The sequence below is a fragment of the Mercenaria mercenaria genome, chromosome 9, assembly GCF_021730395.1.
Source record: "Mercenaria mercenaria strain notata chromosome 9, MADL_Memer_1, whole genome shotgun sequence".
Classification (NCBI taxonomy): domain Eukaryota; kingdom Metazoa; phylum Mollusca; class Bivalvia; order Venerida; family Veneridae; genus Mercenaria; species Mercenaria mercenaria.
In genome coordinates this window covers 58,494,898-58,513,157 of record NC_069369.1, presented here as the reverse complement: position 1 = coordinate 58,513,157, position 18,260 = coordinate 58,494,898, and the positions used below count along the sequence as shown (strand labels likewise).

At 36.5% G+C, this 18,260-nt stretch overlaps 2 protein-coding genes and 1 long non-coding RNA gene across 4 annotated transcripts in view; 2 read left to right on the top strand and 1 right to left on the bottom strand.

The window, feature by feature from the left end:
• LOC123547224 (uncharacterized) overlaps window positions 1-12,331 on the bottom strand; it is a 37,780-nt gene extending 25,449 nt beyond the window's left edge. Inside the window, exons 1-4 of one of the 2 annotated variants that reach the window (XM_053551499.1) lie at window positions 12,279-12,331; window positions 5,091-5,304; window positions 3,357-3,553; window positions 409-560 (exon numbers count right to left, since the gene is read on the bottom strand). In XM_053551499.1, coding sequence (XP_053407474.1) covers window positions 409-560; window positions 3,357-3,553; window positions 5,091-5,274 — 533 coding nt within the window. In that variant the 5' untranslated portion in view covers window positions 5,275-5,304; window positions 12,279-12,331. The other variant, XM_053551500.1, reaches the window with a different exon arrangement.
• A 149-nt stretch (window positions 12,332-12,480) lies between these two features.
• Window positions 12,481-12,932, top strand: LOC128559533 (uncharacterized). The gene is made up of 2 exons (XR_008372442.1): window positions 12,481-12,618; window positions 12,892-12,932. It is a non-coding gene; the product is annotated as an uncharacterized LOC128559533 (long non-coding RNA).
• Window positions 12,933-13,230: 298 nt separating this feature from the next.
• Window positions 13,231-18,260, top strand: part of LOC123547220 (schlafen family member 13-like) — a 53,707-nt gene continuing 48,677 nt past the window's right edge. The window contains exons 1-2 of the mRNA XM_053551496.1: window positions 13,231-13,355; window positions 17,691-17,783. Of these exons, the coding sequence (XP_053407471.1) occupies window positions 17,768-17,783 (16 nt within the window). The 5' untranslated portion in view covers window positions 13,231-13,355; window positions 17,691-17,767. The remainder of the gene's footprint in view (window positions 13,356-17,690; window positions 17,784-18,260) is intronic.

Sequence of the window (18,260 nt, the reverse complement as noted above, 5' to 3'; positions counted from 1 at the left end):
TTAATTTTTCACAACATCTCCGGTAGTTTTGAGCATATCATTTAAACATTAGGTGTATTTTTCATAGTATATAATTTTCAGCCATTTTGGACATTAAAATTGTAATACTGACTCAGATTCTCAGGTTCTTATGAAACTTCCAGAATAAATGCAAAATACATGTATTCATTCAAATATTCATTTAAAATATTGTAAAGTTAATAAATAAAACAGTTCTATATTTTCATTAAAAAATTCTACACATAATAATTATTATAGAGATTTTCCTAAGAAAAATATTTTTTGGGGTCAAATAAGTTCAATGAATATCATCAAGTGTTAGAAAATGCATACCAAATTTAGAGAAAAACTATACTGCCATGGAATTAGTAAACCAAAAAGCAATTTAAGTAGCACAAAAAACTTTACTTGTCTCTCCAAGACTTCAGTAGATTTGATTTTCCCTGATTTACAGCAACCTTATGTTGTCTGCATTGTAGTTTAAGGTCTTTAAAATTCTTCATCCAACTTCTAGATGGTACATCATTGTCATGACCTTCTTCGAAGCACGCCTGACACACCTAAATATACAAATATACATGACTGTACAGTTAAACTATTATCAATACGTCTAAAAACAAAATACCTCATTACAAAGGCAGGCATTTTTCTAGCCGGACCATTTTCTAAGTATTACAGAGAAGGAATGTGTGTGTGTGTGTGTGTGTGTGTGTGTGTGTGCCGATGTTGAAATAGCTGTTGCATGGTCCTGTTGTTTCTTAGAGCGGACACAGTATTCCAGTGGTAACAAAGTCAATGTTTGACTACGAAACCAGGGGTTGTGAGTTTGAGACCCTGCTCCTCAAACTAAAAATTAATAACAGTGGGATAAGAGTCCCGTGTATGGGTGCTTTACACCTGGCATGCTAAAGAACCAGGTTGGGGCGTCTTCTGTATCTTGCACTATCCTCCTACCAACATTACTTAGTCTAACAGTCTTCTGGAGGAGTCACCCATATGGGTTACCAGTGGCTACTATAAACAAGAGGACCATGATGGTCCTGAATCGCTCACCTATCCCCAAATGACCCAGTGTTCAACTGAGTATGACGTCGTTATTTCTATTATTTGACATAGTGACCTAGTTTTTGAGCACATGTGACCTAGATATCATCAAGATAAAAAATTCTGACCAATTTTCATGAAGATCCATTGAAAAATATGGCCTCTAGAGAGGTCACAAGGTTTTTCTATTATTTGACCTAATGACCTAGTTTTTTAAGGCACGTGACCCACTTTCAAACCTGACCTAGATATCATCAAGGTGAACATTCTCACCAATTTTCATGAAGATCTCGTGAAAAATATGGCCTCTAGAGAGGTCACAAGGTTTTTCTATTTTTCGACCTACTGACCAAGTTTTTGACCGCACATGACCCAGTTACGAACCTGACCTAGATATCATCAAGCTGAACATTCTCACCAATTTTCATGAAGATCCATTGAGAAATATGGCCTCTAGAGAGGTCACAAGGTTTTTTCTATTTTTAGACCTACTGACCTAGTTTTTGACCCCACGTGACCCAGTTTCAAATCTGACTTAGATATCATCAAGATGAACATTCTGACCAATATTCATGAAGATCTCATGAAAAATATGGCCTCTAGAGAGGTCACAAGGTTTTTCTATTTTTAGATCTACTGACCTAGTTTTTAAACCCATGTGACCCAGTTTCGAACTTGACCTAGATATCTTCAAGGTAAACATTCTGACTAATTTTCATGAAGATCCATTGAAAAATATCGCCTCTAGAGAGGTCACAATGTTTTCCTATTTTTAGACCTACTGACCTAGTTTTTTACCGCATGTGACCCAGTTTCGAACTTGACCTAGATATCATCAAGGTGAACATTCTGACCAATTTTCATGAAAATCCATTGAGAAATATGGCCTCTAGAGTGGTCACAAGGTTTTTCTATTTTTAGATCTACTGACCTAGTTTTTGACCCCACATGACCCATTTTCGAACTTGACCTAGATATTATCAAGATGAACATTCTGACCAATATTCATGAAGATCTCATGAAAAATATGGCCTCTAGAGAGGTCACAAGGTTTTTCTATTTTTAGATCTACTGACCTAGTTTTTAACCCCACGTGACCCAGTTTCGAACTTCACCTAGATATCATCAAGATGAACATTCTGACCAATTTTCATGAAGATCCATTGAGAAATATGGTCTCTAGAGAGGTCACAAGGTTTTTCTATTTTTAGACCTAATGACCTAGTTTTTGACCCTACGTGACCCAGTTTCGAACTTGACCTAGATATCATCAAGATAAACATTCTGATTAATATTCATGAAGATCTCATGAAAAATATGGCCTCTAGAGAGGTCACAAGGTTTTTCTATTTTTAGACCTACTGACCTAGTTTTTGACCCCACGTGACCCAGTTTCGAACTTGACCTAGATATCATCAAGGTGAACATTCTGACCAATTTTCATGAAGATCTTTTGAAATATATGGCCTCTAGAGAGGTCACAAGGTTTTTCTATTTTTAGACCTACTGACCTAGTTTTTGACCCCACGTGACCCAGTTTCGAACTTGACCTAGATATCATCAAGGTGAACATTCTGACCAATTTTCATGAAGATCTTTTGAAATATATGGCCTCTAGAGAGGTCACAAGGTTTTTCTATTTTTAGACCTACTGACCTAGTTTTTGATGGCACGTGACCCAGTTTCCAACTTGATCTAGATATCATCAAGATGAACATTCTGACCAACTTTCATAAAGATCCCATGAAAAATGTGACCTCTAGAGTGGTCACAAGCAAAAGTTTACGGACGCACGGACGCACGGACGGACGACGGACGACGGACACTGCGCGATCACAAAAGCTCACCTTGTCACTTTGTGACAGGTGAGCTAATAAGCTTACATACACACACTGTTGTTCCTTGTTTCATGGTAAAAGTGCATATATCTATGCTATTTGCAACTTAGAGCAACAAAATATAGTTAAATTAAGTAAATTGACCAACCTACAAAAAATGCGGTTTATTGCATCAGCAGGTCCCTATACTAGATGGATGGCTTCCTCACTCACATGAAAGAATTCTATAACACCTAAAGCGAGGTTTGGAACTAACTGTGTTGAGAGACAAATGTCTCTTAAGCCAGCTGCTACCATGGAGGCTAAAAACTTACAAAAGGATAATCTGGTAGTAACCTCATTGTTTCTTTCATTAGCTGACTTAACTATCATCTTTTGAACCAACAGCCACGCGAGGCAAGTGATTTGAAGCCAGAGACCTTTAAATCACTCCGCCATGGAGGTCCAAAATTTACTGAAGAATAATATGTTCACCTTGTAAAGCTTCCCTTCGGGATCTAAGTGTGCTAGAATGCTCAGTCTCCTCCGATACTTGACACATTCGTTACAGAACACTTCACCACAATGTCGGCAGTGATGCTGACGTTCAATTAACGTAAACTTTTTATGACATTGTTTGTTATTACAGTAAGGTCTATCCTCATTTTTCACCCAGTGTCTTCTTGTTATTTCTGTAACCAAACAAAAATGGTTAAGTTAACGATTTTGGAAACATACTTCCTCTATCTAACAATATAAAATTTCCCCTGAAAATGGAACAGTTTTTCATCACGATTACCAGAATTTATTCTATTTTTGGTAGCATATGTCCAAAAAAACTTTAATGTTGTTGTTTCATACAGTAACCGAACAAGACCAGGATTTAAAAGGAATCAGGTTGCTTGCTTATTGTATAACTATATATGCAATACAGCACACATTCCACAAACAAACCCCTCTAAACTGAAAACCCCTCCAAACTGACCTTTTACTGGTCAGAAGGTCGTTTGGTTAAGAAGGGTTCCACTGTATCACATTTAAAATGATTTTCTTACAAATTGTACCTTTTATAAATTACATTGTTTTTGCAGATTAAATGCAATAATAAACTAGATGTGAGTCCATTGGACATTGGTGCCATCCTTCCTGTCACTGACTTGAGGTGAAATATGTTTTAAGATACTTGCAACATAAACTTAAGCAGTTCATGTGTATTTTAACTAAGTCAAGGGCCATAACTCTTGTCTGACTGACTGGAATCACAGACAGAAAACAAGGAGCACAACATGTGCTATATAAAAATCTTCATATATTTTAAGACTCTACGTCAAATACTTTATGAGATATATGTGACACAAAATGTTATGCATTTAATGCTTATTTTTGACTAAATCAAGGGCCATAACTCTGGTCCTGCAGACTGCAATCCAAAACAAAACTCCAGTGCATAAATTCACATGCTGGATGATATTCCTACATGGTTTCATGACTATGGATCAAATATTTTTTAAGATATATGCATCATAAACTTTTAAGCACTTTTTGAGTATTTTTCACTAGGTTAAGGACCATAACTCTTGTCCGACTGGGTGAAATCCCAAACAGAATACCTGGTGCACAACTTCTCATGCTATATATAGTCAAATACCATTTGAGATGCTGGTGACATAAACTTTTATGCCATTTAGGGGCCATAACTCTGCAAAATCCAAATTAAAACAGCAGATGCACAACTTCACATTTTGAATGACAATCCTGTGACGTTTGATAACTCCAGATCTACTACTTTTTGAGATATGCATGGACGGACAGACAGACTGATGGACTGGGCAACACTAAATCTCTTTCCCCCAAAAAAAATTTGCGGAAGCACAAAAAGCATGAAGTAGTATGTGACCTTAAGTTGTGAAGTCAACAACTGAAACATATAAAACAAAGTAAAAACACAATGCCAAACTGAAAAATTAATATGCCAGGAATTCACTGTACTTTATACCAAAACATTGACTTTAATATTTCCCGAGGTAAGGAAACCAAATTTTGTTACAAGTCGAAACTGTACAGTTTCAGACACACATTTAACTCATTGCAAACATGTGCAATTTACACTTACATATATTATATATTTCAGACTAAAAGAAACCTTTTCTCGTGTTTTTTTAAAATAGTTAAATCTACATTGCCTGCACAAATAAGGAAACATTACATTCACTGTGTTACTATATTTACCTTGACGTCCAATATCCTGAGATCCCAATTTTAATTCTGAGAGATCAGGTATATGATTCAGAGAGGAATGTCGGTCTTCTGCACTTAACCACCCAGCAGATCTGTCATCTGTGCCCCAGTTACTGGACGGTCTGTGCTCTGAGCCCCAGTCATTGCTCACATGCACCCAGTCTGCACTAGACATTTTCACCTGCTGGCATCAGACCATGGATAACTGTAAAAGTTTGGACATACAAAAGCTAAATCTGCTCATAATAGGAATTAGAAATAAGTTTGACTGAAAAGTATAGCAACTTAGTTAAAACTGATGCTGCAGTCACTGATTATATTGTAACTTGTTAATGACTATTATATAGTATAAAGTTCATGCTGCAGTAACTATACTGTAATTTGTTTACGAGTATTATATGGTATGAAGCTCATGCTGCAGGAACAATACTGTAACTTGTCCACGAGTACCATATGGCATAAAGCTCATGCTGCAGTAACTATACTGTAACTTGTTCATGAGTGACATATGGCATAAAGCTCATGCTGTAGTAACTATACTGTAACTTGTTCATGAGTGACATATGGGATAAAGTTCATGCTGCAGTAACTATACTGTAACTTGTTCATGAGTGACATATGGTATAAAGTTCATGCTGCAGTAACTATACTGTAACTTGTTCATGAGTGACATATGGCATAAAGCTCATGCTGCAGTAACTATACTGTAACTTGTTCATGAGTGACATATGGCATAAAGCTCATGCTGCTGTAACTTGTTCATGAGTGACATATGGCATAAAGTTCATGCTGCAGTAACTATACTGTAACTTGTTCATGAGTGACATATGGTATAAAGTTCATGCTGCAGTAACTATACTGTAACTTGTTCATGAGTGACATAGGGTATAAAGTTCATGCTGCAGTAACTATACTGTAACTTGTTCATGAGTGACATATGGTATAAAGTTCATGCTGCAGTAACTATACTGTAACTTGTTCATGAGTGACATATGGCATAAAGCTCATGCTGCAGTAACTATACTGTAACTTGTTCATGAGTGACATATGGCATAAAGCTCATGCTGCTGTAACTTGTTCATGAGTGACATATGGCATAAAGTTCATGCTGCAGTAACTATACTGTAACTTGTTCATGAGTGACATATGGTATAAAGTTCATGCTGCAGTAACTATACTGTAACTTGTTCATGAGTGACATATGGTATAAAGTTCATGCTGCAGTAACTATACTGTAACTTGTTAACAAGTACCGTATGGTATAAAGCTCATGCTGTAGTAAAAAAAACTGTAACTTGTTCATGAGTAACATATGGTATAAAGCTCATGCTGCATTAATTATACTGTTACAGTAATTTGTTTACGAGTACTATATGGTATGAAGTTTATGCTGCAGTAACAATACTGTAACTTGTCCACGAGTACCATATGGCATAAAGCTCATGCTGCAGTAACTATACTCTAACTTGTTCATGAGTGACATATGGTATAAAGTTCATGCTGCAATGACTGCGCCTGTTGTCTTTTTTGTTTTCTTAGTTCTGTTTTTATTTCTCAGTAAAAAATTTAACTTAGGTCTGAATTACATGCTATCTATGGAGCATATTATTAGCTTTTCATTAATGGATATTTTTACTGACTCTTTTCCATTCTGACCTTGTACTTTTTAAACTACATTTTTTCCCTTTTTTTCCCATATAACTTGTTGAAAAAGTTACTTTAGAAAAGATATGCAACTCTGCAATCTCCACACAAAAGTATCTGTTTGAGTTTCCTCCCCTAGATCAATCCCTAGTTAATGATAAAAAACCTTGCGGTTAAACATAAGCAAGGTAACTATGTATGCTAATTAAGCCGCTAACTTATTGTGTGTAATTGGATTTCTGGAACCTACTGGTCAACTTGTCCTTGTCATTTTCGCACTCATTTCCTTTTCTTTCGAGCAAGGATACCAAATTATAATATAACTATTAACGATATTAATGTATACCCAAACATTGCAAGTTAAGTTTATTTACTGATTAGTTACTCAAACAGTGTTTGAAAAACTATCTGATCATGTGCATGTTATTTTCACTGTTAAGATATTACTAGTCTTTCTCTTTAGAATAGTCTCCATCCGGAACACAGCATGTATCACTTGATGATATTGAACAATGTATATCAATATGTACATTTATGCACTTTCAAACAATTCTGGTTTATGTATGTAGATTTATTTCTCCAACTACGCTTGATATCATATATGTAAATATCTTTTCTGGCACACAAAATCAATTTTGTGATGAATGTATGATACTTTTGATGTGGAAAAGGAAACAAATTATATATAAAAAAAAAGTTCATGCTGCATTAATTATACTGTAATATTATGTTCATGAGAATCATATGCCGTTGTATAAAGCTTATGCTGCAGTAACTATACTGTAACTTGTTCACTAGTATCATATGGTATAAAGCTTATGCTGCAGTAACTATACTGTAACTTGTTCACTAGTATCATATGGTATAAAGCTTATGCTGCAGTAACATTATACTGTAACTTGTTCACTAGAATCATATGGTATATGTATTAAGATAATTCTGCTTCTCAATGATAAAACACATGTAAATAGAAGAAAGTAGAAACATTACAAGAAGGAAATGACCATGCTCAAACTGGTTCAAAAGAAACGCAGTCCTAAGGCCCTCTACCGTAGTCACACAGAAGGCCTGCCAGTCCTAAATACAACACTGATCACAGATCCGCGCCATTGTCCATCTAAAGGCTGGCTAGTCTGAAGCCAGCTATTATAAAAGTAAACATACATAGCAGCGACACAAAACAGTTTGAAGGCCAGTCATTCCAAAGGCCAGCTGGTCCAAAAGTAAGTGTTTAAATTGTAACGTGATATCGGGTAAGGGCTATGGTTCAGGAGAGGACTAGTTCATTCTCTATCTCTTTAATATATCATGAAGCAGCAGAAATTGGCAAGGAGTACAAAGAGAAAAAAAAGAAAACTGACAAGAAATGTGGAAATTCCACGCATCACGCCAACAGGTTCTTTAAAAAAAACGGTCATATTTTATTATACATATATTTTTTATTATAACTATGACCATATTTTTCTATTTTTAGTTACCCAATGTCATTAAAATGACCTTTATGTCACCAAAAAAACAGAAAACAAAAAAAAAAAATTTTTTTTTTTATCTCAGTGAGATTTGAACCGACACCCTTCCATTCCACAGCACAAAAATCTATTTTTTATTTCAAAAATGACCCTATTTTTCTATTTTTAGCTACAATGACCTTGACCCTGATCCAAGTGACCTCAAATACATTCCCAACCTTTTGCGTTTGATAAAAGCTATCTACACACCAAGTATACTGACAAAAAGTGTACCAAACTAGATATTGAGTGGAAGCCATTTTTCTATTTTTAGTAACAGTCACCCCTAATATCATTCAAACCTAATTTTTCAGATAAGCTTGCTGTACACAAAGTTTGGTGGCAGTAAGTAAGTCCAAACTAAAATTATAAAGCAGAAACCACCTTTTTGATGATCACACTGAGAAAAAAATCTATTTTTAGAGAAAAATAATCTATTTCAGTAACTGTGACCTTGACCATGACCTTTTTATCAAAAAAAAAAAAAAAGAAAAAAAGAAACAAAAATTTTTGAATCTCAGTAGGATATGAACCAATGCCCTTCTGTCCCACTGACTAAAAAGTAGCTTTCGGCCCAACGCTCTAGACCACTGCGCCGCCCTGGTATTTTCTAAGTGTGAAGATTAAATAAGTTATCCTGACCTTGAACTTGATCCCAATGACCCCATATACAATCCCAACCTTGGTTTTTCTATAAGCTACCTATAGGCCAAGTTTAATTTTAATACGTCAATGCAAACTAAAGTTATTGTGCGGAAACCAATTTTTCTATTTTTAGCAACAGGGACCTTGACCTTGACCAAAATGACCCCAGATGCAATCCCAACCTTCGTCTCCTTACCATCTATCTACAGGCCAAGTTTGGTGTCTATAGCTTGTTCCAAACTAAAGTTATTGTGCAGAAACCAAGTTTGACGCCCGCCCGCCCGTCGACATACCCCAATCTAATAACTGGTTTTCTAAATCTGGTTAAAAAACAACAACAACTCAAATGAGCTGCATTTGAATTGATTGTTCATTAAATGTGATTGTCTTTACAGAAACATACTAAATAGTCAGGAATATGTGACTTCAAAGACAGATGGCAAAAGATCCTTAACATAGGGGTGAAAACATGAAAAAGGTAACAGGAGACAAAAAAAGTCAGTGAAAAATAAAGCAAAAGTAAGTAAAGATTGTAACATCAAGTAAAGATGGATAGATCTTTTGACTGTGCCTATCTATCTATCTTCCATTACTGTCTAACTCTTACAACGACGTAGACACTTCCATACACATCAAGGCTCAAAGATTGTTAGTACAAAATAAAAGATAATTGGGCCAATAAGAAGGAAAGAAAAATGTGTTTGTGATTTAAAAGTGAACAGCAAAATTATGGTGAAGTATATATTCAATGTTGCAGTACTGAAGTGCTCAATGGTTGGAAGAAAGGAAATGTCCGGTGGAAGATTATTCCATAGGACTATAACTCTTGGGGGGAAAAAGGAGTATTCGAAATAGTCAATGGTTGCAGAGATTAACCTGTAAGACAGCGCATAATTATGGCCTGACTGCTTTGTTAGGGGGATGAGATAATCTTACATGGAGATTGCAACCTCTTGATTTGAGATTTTATACATAAGAGAGAGTTGGCAGTCAATGCGCCGAAGATCTAACCTGCACCATTTTAGACTGTACAGCATGTCAGTGACACTGGAAATGCTGCCGAAGACGGACACAGCCCAATGCTCTGCCTGTCTTTGGACTGCTTCTATTTGGTCTATTTGGGTTTGTGTGTATGGAGACCAGACTTAAGAGCTATATTCCAATTGTTGTCTGATGAGGGTCTGATATGCCATGGACTTAAGAGGTTTTGAGTTGACCTTTATATTCCTGTAAATCTTCTTCTTGTCGTTCACGACTACATTGTCAGACCAGTATCCTCGATGAAACTTGTGGTTTGCCGCAGATCCTCAATGCCTCCTTGTATCATAGCTCGGTGTTTTTTCTTAACAAATTTAGTGCAGGTAAATCGTATACACTGAGCGCAGGGTGCGGTAACTAAAAGTGTGCAGGTATTAAATACCCGCACGCTAGTTACCGCACTGTTGGATAATAAAGTATGCCAGCGTGTATGGGCGTGTCTCTAACAGCAGACAACGACGTGTATTTTATTGATTTTCTGCGCTTGCATTGGTTTATTTTACCTGAGCTTTACACATTTGTAAAGCAAGGATTTTAAGTACTCGCTGAACTGCTGTATATAGCAATGTGGAACGCCTACTGAACTACCATATATGGATGGCTATGATACAAAACAGAAAGAACATTAAAACTCTCGAGTAAACGATTTATACTCGGGGGCTATGCCCCCTCGTACAAATCGATTACCCTCGAGTTTCAATGCTCTTTCTATTACATAGAGTTTCTGGTGGATTGAGGTATCTATCGGCCAAGTCGCAGCTCGCTCCTGGTCATGCCTTTTACATCTCTGAAGTATATGCTCTACAATCTGATCTTCTTCACCACATGGACAAGTTGGCGACGATGCCAGTCTGTATTTCTTGTACATGTGAGCATTGAGCTTGTTGTGCCCCGAGCAGAGCCTGACCATCATCACTTGTTCAGACCGATCAAGGAGATGAAAAGCATCTTCCTCCATCCTTGGTCTTGTTAGTGTCTTGATGATGGTGACTTTCTCCTTGTAACTCACAGGTTCTGTTGGTTGTTCTGACTCAGCTTCTAGCTTAGCCAGTTTGTTTGCCTCTTCACTGCCTGCAAGTCCACAATGGGATGGAATCCACTGAAGTGCTATTTTGCAGATTATACTCAGGCTCTGCATTCTCCTGGCTTAGACCAAGCTGCGGAGCTTTATTGTTGATCAGAGCTTCTATGACAGACAGTGCATCTGTGAGAAAGACGACTGAGGAGCTTTCTTCTGCCGAGTCTTCAACCATTGAGACGGCCTTCATGAGTGCTTCAGTGTCTGCCTTGTAATTGCTGCAGTGTTTTCCTGTGGCTGCATGTAGTGTTTCTCTCTTGCCAGATGGGTATTGAATGAAAACTCCTGCTCCTCCATCTTTGACGGCACATGTGGCTGATCCGTCTGTACAGACATGAGTCCATGATTCCGGAGGATAGTCTTCATTGATCATAGCAAGTGTGAGGCTCTTCCGAATGCCTTCATCCTCTTGCTTCCCGTGGTCAAGACGAGGAACAGCAAGTCTCACAGTCACTGAGGCCAGATCATTCGCTAGTGGATTAATAATGTCTTCACTACCTAGGGGAGTCATTGGTATGCTCAGCTCAGTTTTGAACTCTCGGTTGAGATTCTTTGCCTCATGTATGAAGCTACTATGTTTGAGCCGATTCTTTGTGTAGCCATCTAGCTTGGCTTTCATGGGATGGTCTTGAAAAGACCTGAACTTCTCTTCTTGAAGCAGAACCTTTGCATGTCTTCTGTCTTGTAATGGCTGTGTGCCTGTTAGCTTCTCCATGAAGGAGATTGGTGTAGACTTTGTAGCACCTGTCATGATCCGCAATGCTTGGTTCTGAACCTTGTCTAAAGCCTGTTGGTTAGTTTTGGCAGTAGTTGACCAGGCAGTTGAGCTATACTCTAAATGGGGTCTCACTGTTCCCTGATATACTGTCTTGAGTATTTGCTCATTTGCTCCCCACGTTGTTCCAGCAAGTTTGCGCATAATGGCAAGCTTCCTACAGGCCTTCCCTTAAATCTGCTTGACTAATGTGGATTAACAGAATATGCAGCCATAAGGCGCATGTGGACTGTCACACTTAGATTGTTGTGATTATCATGTGCATCTTAGTATATACATCAAGCACAGAAGCTTCATATACTTATGTAACTATAAAAACCTACTTTTACCAACTATATGTTTGAAATCACCATCACGTAAGCATTTTATTGATTTAATAACAAGTTAAGAACATAAACAATGATTGAAGAAGGAAACTGATACGTCTATAGACTCTGTTATGAAACATATTTACGTACTGTCAACGTCAAAATAAGTTTTAATGTGTATACCTATTGAAAATGAAAGTAGAACTGGTTGCTTCCGTGTTGGAGGCAGTAAACAGTTTTGAGCCGTTAGTGTCGAATTGGCCGGGGTGAAATTTACAAATAAGAGGCAATTTACGGAATGAAGTGCATATTTGAACTTCTAAATAATAATAATTGCTAGAATTGAAGTTTCAGCGGCTAGAATTGAGTTTCACTTATTTAAAAAAAATCAGTTGAGTAGCCTTGATCTTGATAGTATGACGTAATGACTTGCAGGAGCGTATACATGCTTCCTCTGAGCTAGCTTAAAGTGGGGTTGTCATTTTAGCAGGGACCTCAGGAAAACTGGAACAGTGAAGAAACGGTACGGATGGCACATATATTTGAGCTTATTTTCAGATTTTACAGTGTTACTGGAGTATGGAACAGTGTAGCAGTTGGGGCTATCATTTTCAGGAAATTTTCTGCAGCGATTTAAAAATTGGCAAATTTAGCTTTTTTCGTCATCAGTTTCCGCGACCGGGAGAGCACAAAATTCAGGTCTTGTAAACAGAAAACTAGATATTAGAGATGTATTGTAGATGGTTTGTAACGATAGACATACAGTGATGTTAATGTTGCAATATCTTTATTTCAGGTGTGTGGTTACAGACTTTTGTGTGAGGTTTTGAAAGTTAGGTAGGCGACTCTAGGCTGAGGAGCTCAGAAAACTGTTTACTGCCTCCTGTTATGATGCGTGAACAGACAGACGCTTGTTTTTTGAGCCAGGTAAAAGTTGTGACAGAAAGGCATGTCGTTTTATCTGTGCAATAAACTTTAGCAAGTATTTATTTATTAAATTATGTACAAACTTCATTTATTGAACATGTCATACATCATTTTACTTTGCAGCTTTATTATTTATTCGATTTTATTGCATTCGTTCTAGATATTTATAAATTTCTTCCGAGTGAGGAAAACGCTTGCAAAGTGCAGATACTATTGGATAGTGTAATTCGGACAAACGGATAAAATTCTGGTTTGTTGCTGGAAACAGAGTTAAAACTAACAATATTTAATAACCTGAGAATATTGAAATGATATAGTTTTGCTGTTGTCTGAGTAAGTTAAATTTTATTTTAAGTCAGCAAGACATATAATGCATTTTTATGTTGGCAGTGGCTACGGTTACGGTACCGTAATCCTAGCCTCCGGTTCTAGGATTACGGAAGTTCCGTATTCCTAGACAACCCTATGAGGATAGGCTAGGATTACGGAAGTATTTTAAGAGGCATAAAGTGTATGTTAGGACAGGCATAAATGATGTTGTAAACTTACTTATTTCACTTAATATTTCATGCCTGCCTTATTAATTCGTGTTATCTTTCCACCGTTTTGGGGTTAGTACATGTATATTCTTAATGGCGGCGCGCGGAAATATATTAGAAATAATATGAGTGTCCAAATTAGATTTTAAAAAATATTCTATATTTTGAATTTTATGATTTATAACCATATTGTATGTTATTATCAAGGACAATTTGTGTTGACTTGATGAAAAAAATGCAGGTATATACAAAACATAGATAATTCTATAATATTTCCGCGCACCGCCATTAAGATTATACTAACCAAAAACGGCCGATCGATAGCACGGAATATTAGTGAAATTAAGTGAAATGAGTAAGTTTACAGTGTTATTTATGAATGTCCTAACATAAATTTGATGCCTCTTAAATACTTCCGTAATCCTAGCCTATTCTCCTAGGGTTGTCTAGGAATACGGAACTTCCGTAATCCTAGAACCGGAGGCTAGGATTACGGTACCGTAATCGTAGCCACTGCCTTTTATGTTTTTCTACTATTTTTAGTGGTTTTCACACCAATTGTGAATTGTGAATGGGACCAGTGGACCCAGTTTGAAAATTGGGAAAGACCGTTTGCAATTGTGAACTGGTCCGATATTTGGTATCACTTATATAGGGAAAAATTGCTGATGTTGCCAGTATTAAAGACAATGATACTATAGTCTAGTCCAAATAATAGGACATTTCAGGACAGCATGATAACTTTTGACTGTCGCTGTCCTAGCTGTTAGAGGGATGACAACTATAAAATATCAGACCGTAAAATAAGTCATCCTGATAAGGGTAGAGAACACCAATTGCTTTCCCATAGACTTCCATTATAACATTATGGCGTGTACGGCTTTCCATATATCGAAACATGTATATCCAATCACATTTTTTTCAAGAACTATCATAGTTCCACCAAAATATCGGACGAAAAACATATGAATAGTGATACTTTATTTAAGTAATTTTCGTGTGAATGAGATGACCCCCTGTTTACACCGTTGTCATGGCGGGAGAAATTCATTTGATGAAACTTTTCTTCAATACACATAAAATGTAGCAAATTTTGTCAAAATGTATAATGAAATACTGTAAATGCAGTAAAAATATTCCATTTTGAAAAAAATAATCACTTCTTGGGTTTGTTTACATGACTGACCAATCAGAACGCACAGATGCTACCTTATTCCCAGGTATACACTTACCTCATTCCCAGTAAGTTCCCTGTACTTTTTGGAATTGGTGGTCTCTGACCATTAGCCAAATGAGTAAGGTATCATCATCATCTCATCTTCAATAATCCCCCCACTCTAAAAGAGTATACCCGCAATTTGATTAAAATACTGTGCATGCGCAACCTCAAGAGACAACTATTTATAACAAGGCTAAAAGTCTCTCTTTGTACACAGTTAAAAAATCTGATAAATAAAGACTGACATTTAGAATGTGTTGATATTTCCTAGAATGGCCTTAAAGCCCTTCAGCTTAGGCTGATTTACAGCATATTGAGGCAGGCGGTACCAAAGGACAACAGTTCTTAAATTATGCCATTGTTTCCGATTACAGGGATATAAATTAACACTCGCCCAGTGCGACCAGGTTTAAAGCTGGTCGAGTCAATTTTCCAAGATAGTCGCCCAGCTGGCAAATGGCTTTGGATTCTTCTAATGTCAATATTCTGGGTTTTCCGAGACTGGCCTGTCACGGCGACAAAAGGAAATATTATCAGGATTATGAAATGTCCTAAAGGTCAAAGAGGACTTTTAATGAGAAATGGGCTGTTAACAGACCGTGACTGCAACATGGTTTGTACTTTTTGTACAAGTAATTATATGTAACTTTCGTGTAACTCGACAATGTAACAAAATACTAGAATTCAGATGTGCAGCCTCTATCAAAAATGCCCATAAAAAACCCATATCCTCTAGTGCTGCAAAAATCATCCGTGTTTGAGAGGCTGTGCCCTATGTTTAGAACATATCATGCACTGGTTGATTACAACTTTCCTCTTTCAGTGTGAATTTGATGAGTGATCTGTATTTAAGAAATTGATGTATTTTGGCAGGAAGCAAATTACAAGACTTATTATTATGTAGATCTAAACCACTGTCAGTATATTTTTCCGCTAATAATAGCTGGGCCCCTAACTTTTAGGCTGGGCCCCTAGAATTTGCCTGTAAGGAGCCCAGATGGCTAATAGGGTCTGAGTGTTGATTTATATCCATGCGGTAACTATATAATATGAATATAATTTTGTTAATCAAAATAATTAACATTTACAACATAAATGAAGTCCATTGATAATTTCAAAATAATTAACTATGTATTGTCATCTCATATAATATACTATACTATGTGCACTGTAAATTTGCATAAATGGGGCTATGGACTGACTACACTATTTATTTTGTAAATTTCATATGCTACATGTACAATATCAGCATATTTTTCTATGTAAGCCCTGAAAACCATGAAATAAATTGTTGGACATGAATAATAACTGTAAAATAATCAGAAATGATTAGTATTAGGATATAAACCATGTTCAAAAAGTCTCTGAAATAAAAGAGATTTGACATTTTCAAAATCATTATTAACGTACAGTGCAATCTCTAAATCTCATGACAAAAATTTGATATCTCGATACATGCTTTCTTTTTTTACCTTGCTTAATAATTATCTAGCCTTGTGATGTAATGGTCTCAGTGATTTCATGAGAAAATGGCTAGTAACCATTTTTAGCTTGCCTGATTTTAACAGGTATTGTTGTCATTTCATCATTGGCATTGGTTAATGTTATGGTTCACTTTTTCTCAAAAAAACAACAACAACAATTGTAAGAGCTACTGCTTGAAACTTTGCACACTTGTTTATCATCATAAATTGAATAAGTAGGCCAAAAATCATAACTCTCACTTACATTTTGTCAGTATGATGACCATTTTTGTACTTTGAAAAAGTTAATTTCTTGGTTAAAGTTTTTGTATAGGTTCATTTTGGTTTTATACTATAAGAGCAATGACTTTGAAACTTTGCAGACTTCTTTTGCGTTGTTAGTTGATTATGTTGGCGAAGAACCATAACTCTTGCTTGCATTTTTTCCAGACTTTGGCCCTTTTTCTTCATAGAAAATTTGAAGTTATTGGTTAAAATTGTTGTTTTAATAGGTCCACTTTTCATGAATACATGTACTAGCTGTAATTGCAATATCTTTGAAACCTTGCAGACTTCTTTAGCTTTATTAGTTGAGTATGTTGACCAAGAACCATAGCGCTTCATTCTATTTTGTTAGAAATATGTCTTTTTATGCATTTCTAAAATATTGGAATTTATTGTATGAAATTCATCTTCAATGATACTATAAGAGCTGTAGTTTTAAAATGTTGATGATAAATTCAGGGGATTCATTCTGCAGCTAGCTGAGATTTTAACTCTCAGCCAATGGTGTACTTGCCAATCCTCCAGGAGATAATTTCATTTCTTTATCAGACCTCAAAAACTTTTTCTGGCAAACACAATTCTGGGCTGATTTATAATACAAATTTTCAGGAATGAAGGAATCTAAACTAAAATTTTTTTTTTATGTATTTTTTGCAATAATCTGTTCATTAGATGTTGTAAGTTTATGGTGTAGTATACAAGAATGGCAGTTTTTGCTTGGATTCCTTATATACTTTTTTCCTGGTCTTTAAACAAAATTATGTCTTATATTTTTTCTACGTATTCCCCACACCTGCCCCTCCCAACTTTAGCTCCCCATACACCCATTACACCCCCTTACTTACACTCATTACACCCCCTTACTTACACCCATTACACCTACTAACACACCAGAATACACCCCGCCTGCAAACCCCCTCCATACAAACGTCTTTCTTTCAATACTTGTTTATCAAGAATAATGTCACTGGAAAACCAAAAATATAAATAATTGTCCCAACATTAAACATTCAAAAAATATTTTAAGATATGACGGACATTTTTACCAGAATTAATGGTTCTGGCAGGGGGGAATGGTGCCCAATAAAATAAATGGCTTGCCATAAATGGTATTGAAAGATTAAAGTTACAGTTTATTTATTCTTCAGTTGTTTTCTTGTAGGAAATATGGTCCATACCCAAAGTTTTGATCCAGCAGGTTGAAATCTTCAGTGGGGCTGGCATCTCTCACTTGAAACAATGGCTCTAGATCCAGGTATGATAGTTTTTTCACACCATCCAATTTTTATAAAGTCTTGGTATTGATTTGTTGTTTAAATATTAGTTTCAGAAGTATAGTTTAATTATGTCTCCCCCAGGAGACATATTGTTTTTGCCCTGTCCGTCCATCCGTCCGTCCTTCCGTCCGTCCGTCCGTCCGTCCGTACGTCACACTTCATTTCCGAGCAATAACTGGAGAACCATTTGACCTAGAACCTTCAAACTTCATAGGGTTGTAGGGCTGCTGGAGTAGACGACCCCTATTGTTTTTGGGGTCACTCCGTCAAAGGTCAAGGTCACAGGGGCCTGAACATTGAAAACCATTTCCGATCAATAACTAGAGAACCACTTGACCCAGAATGTTGAAACTTCATAGGATGATTGATCATGAAGAGTAGATGACCCCTATTGATTTTGGGGTCACTCCGTCAAAGGTCAAGGTCACAGGGGCCTGAACATTGAAAACCATTTC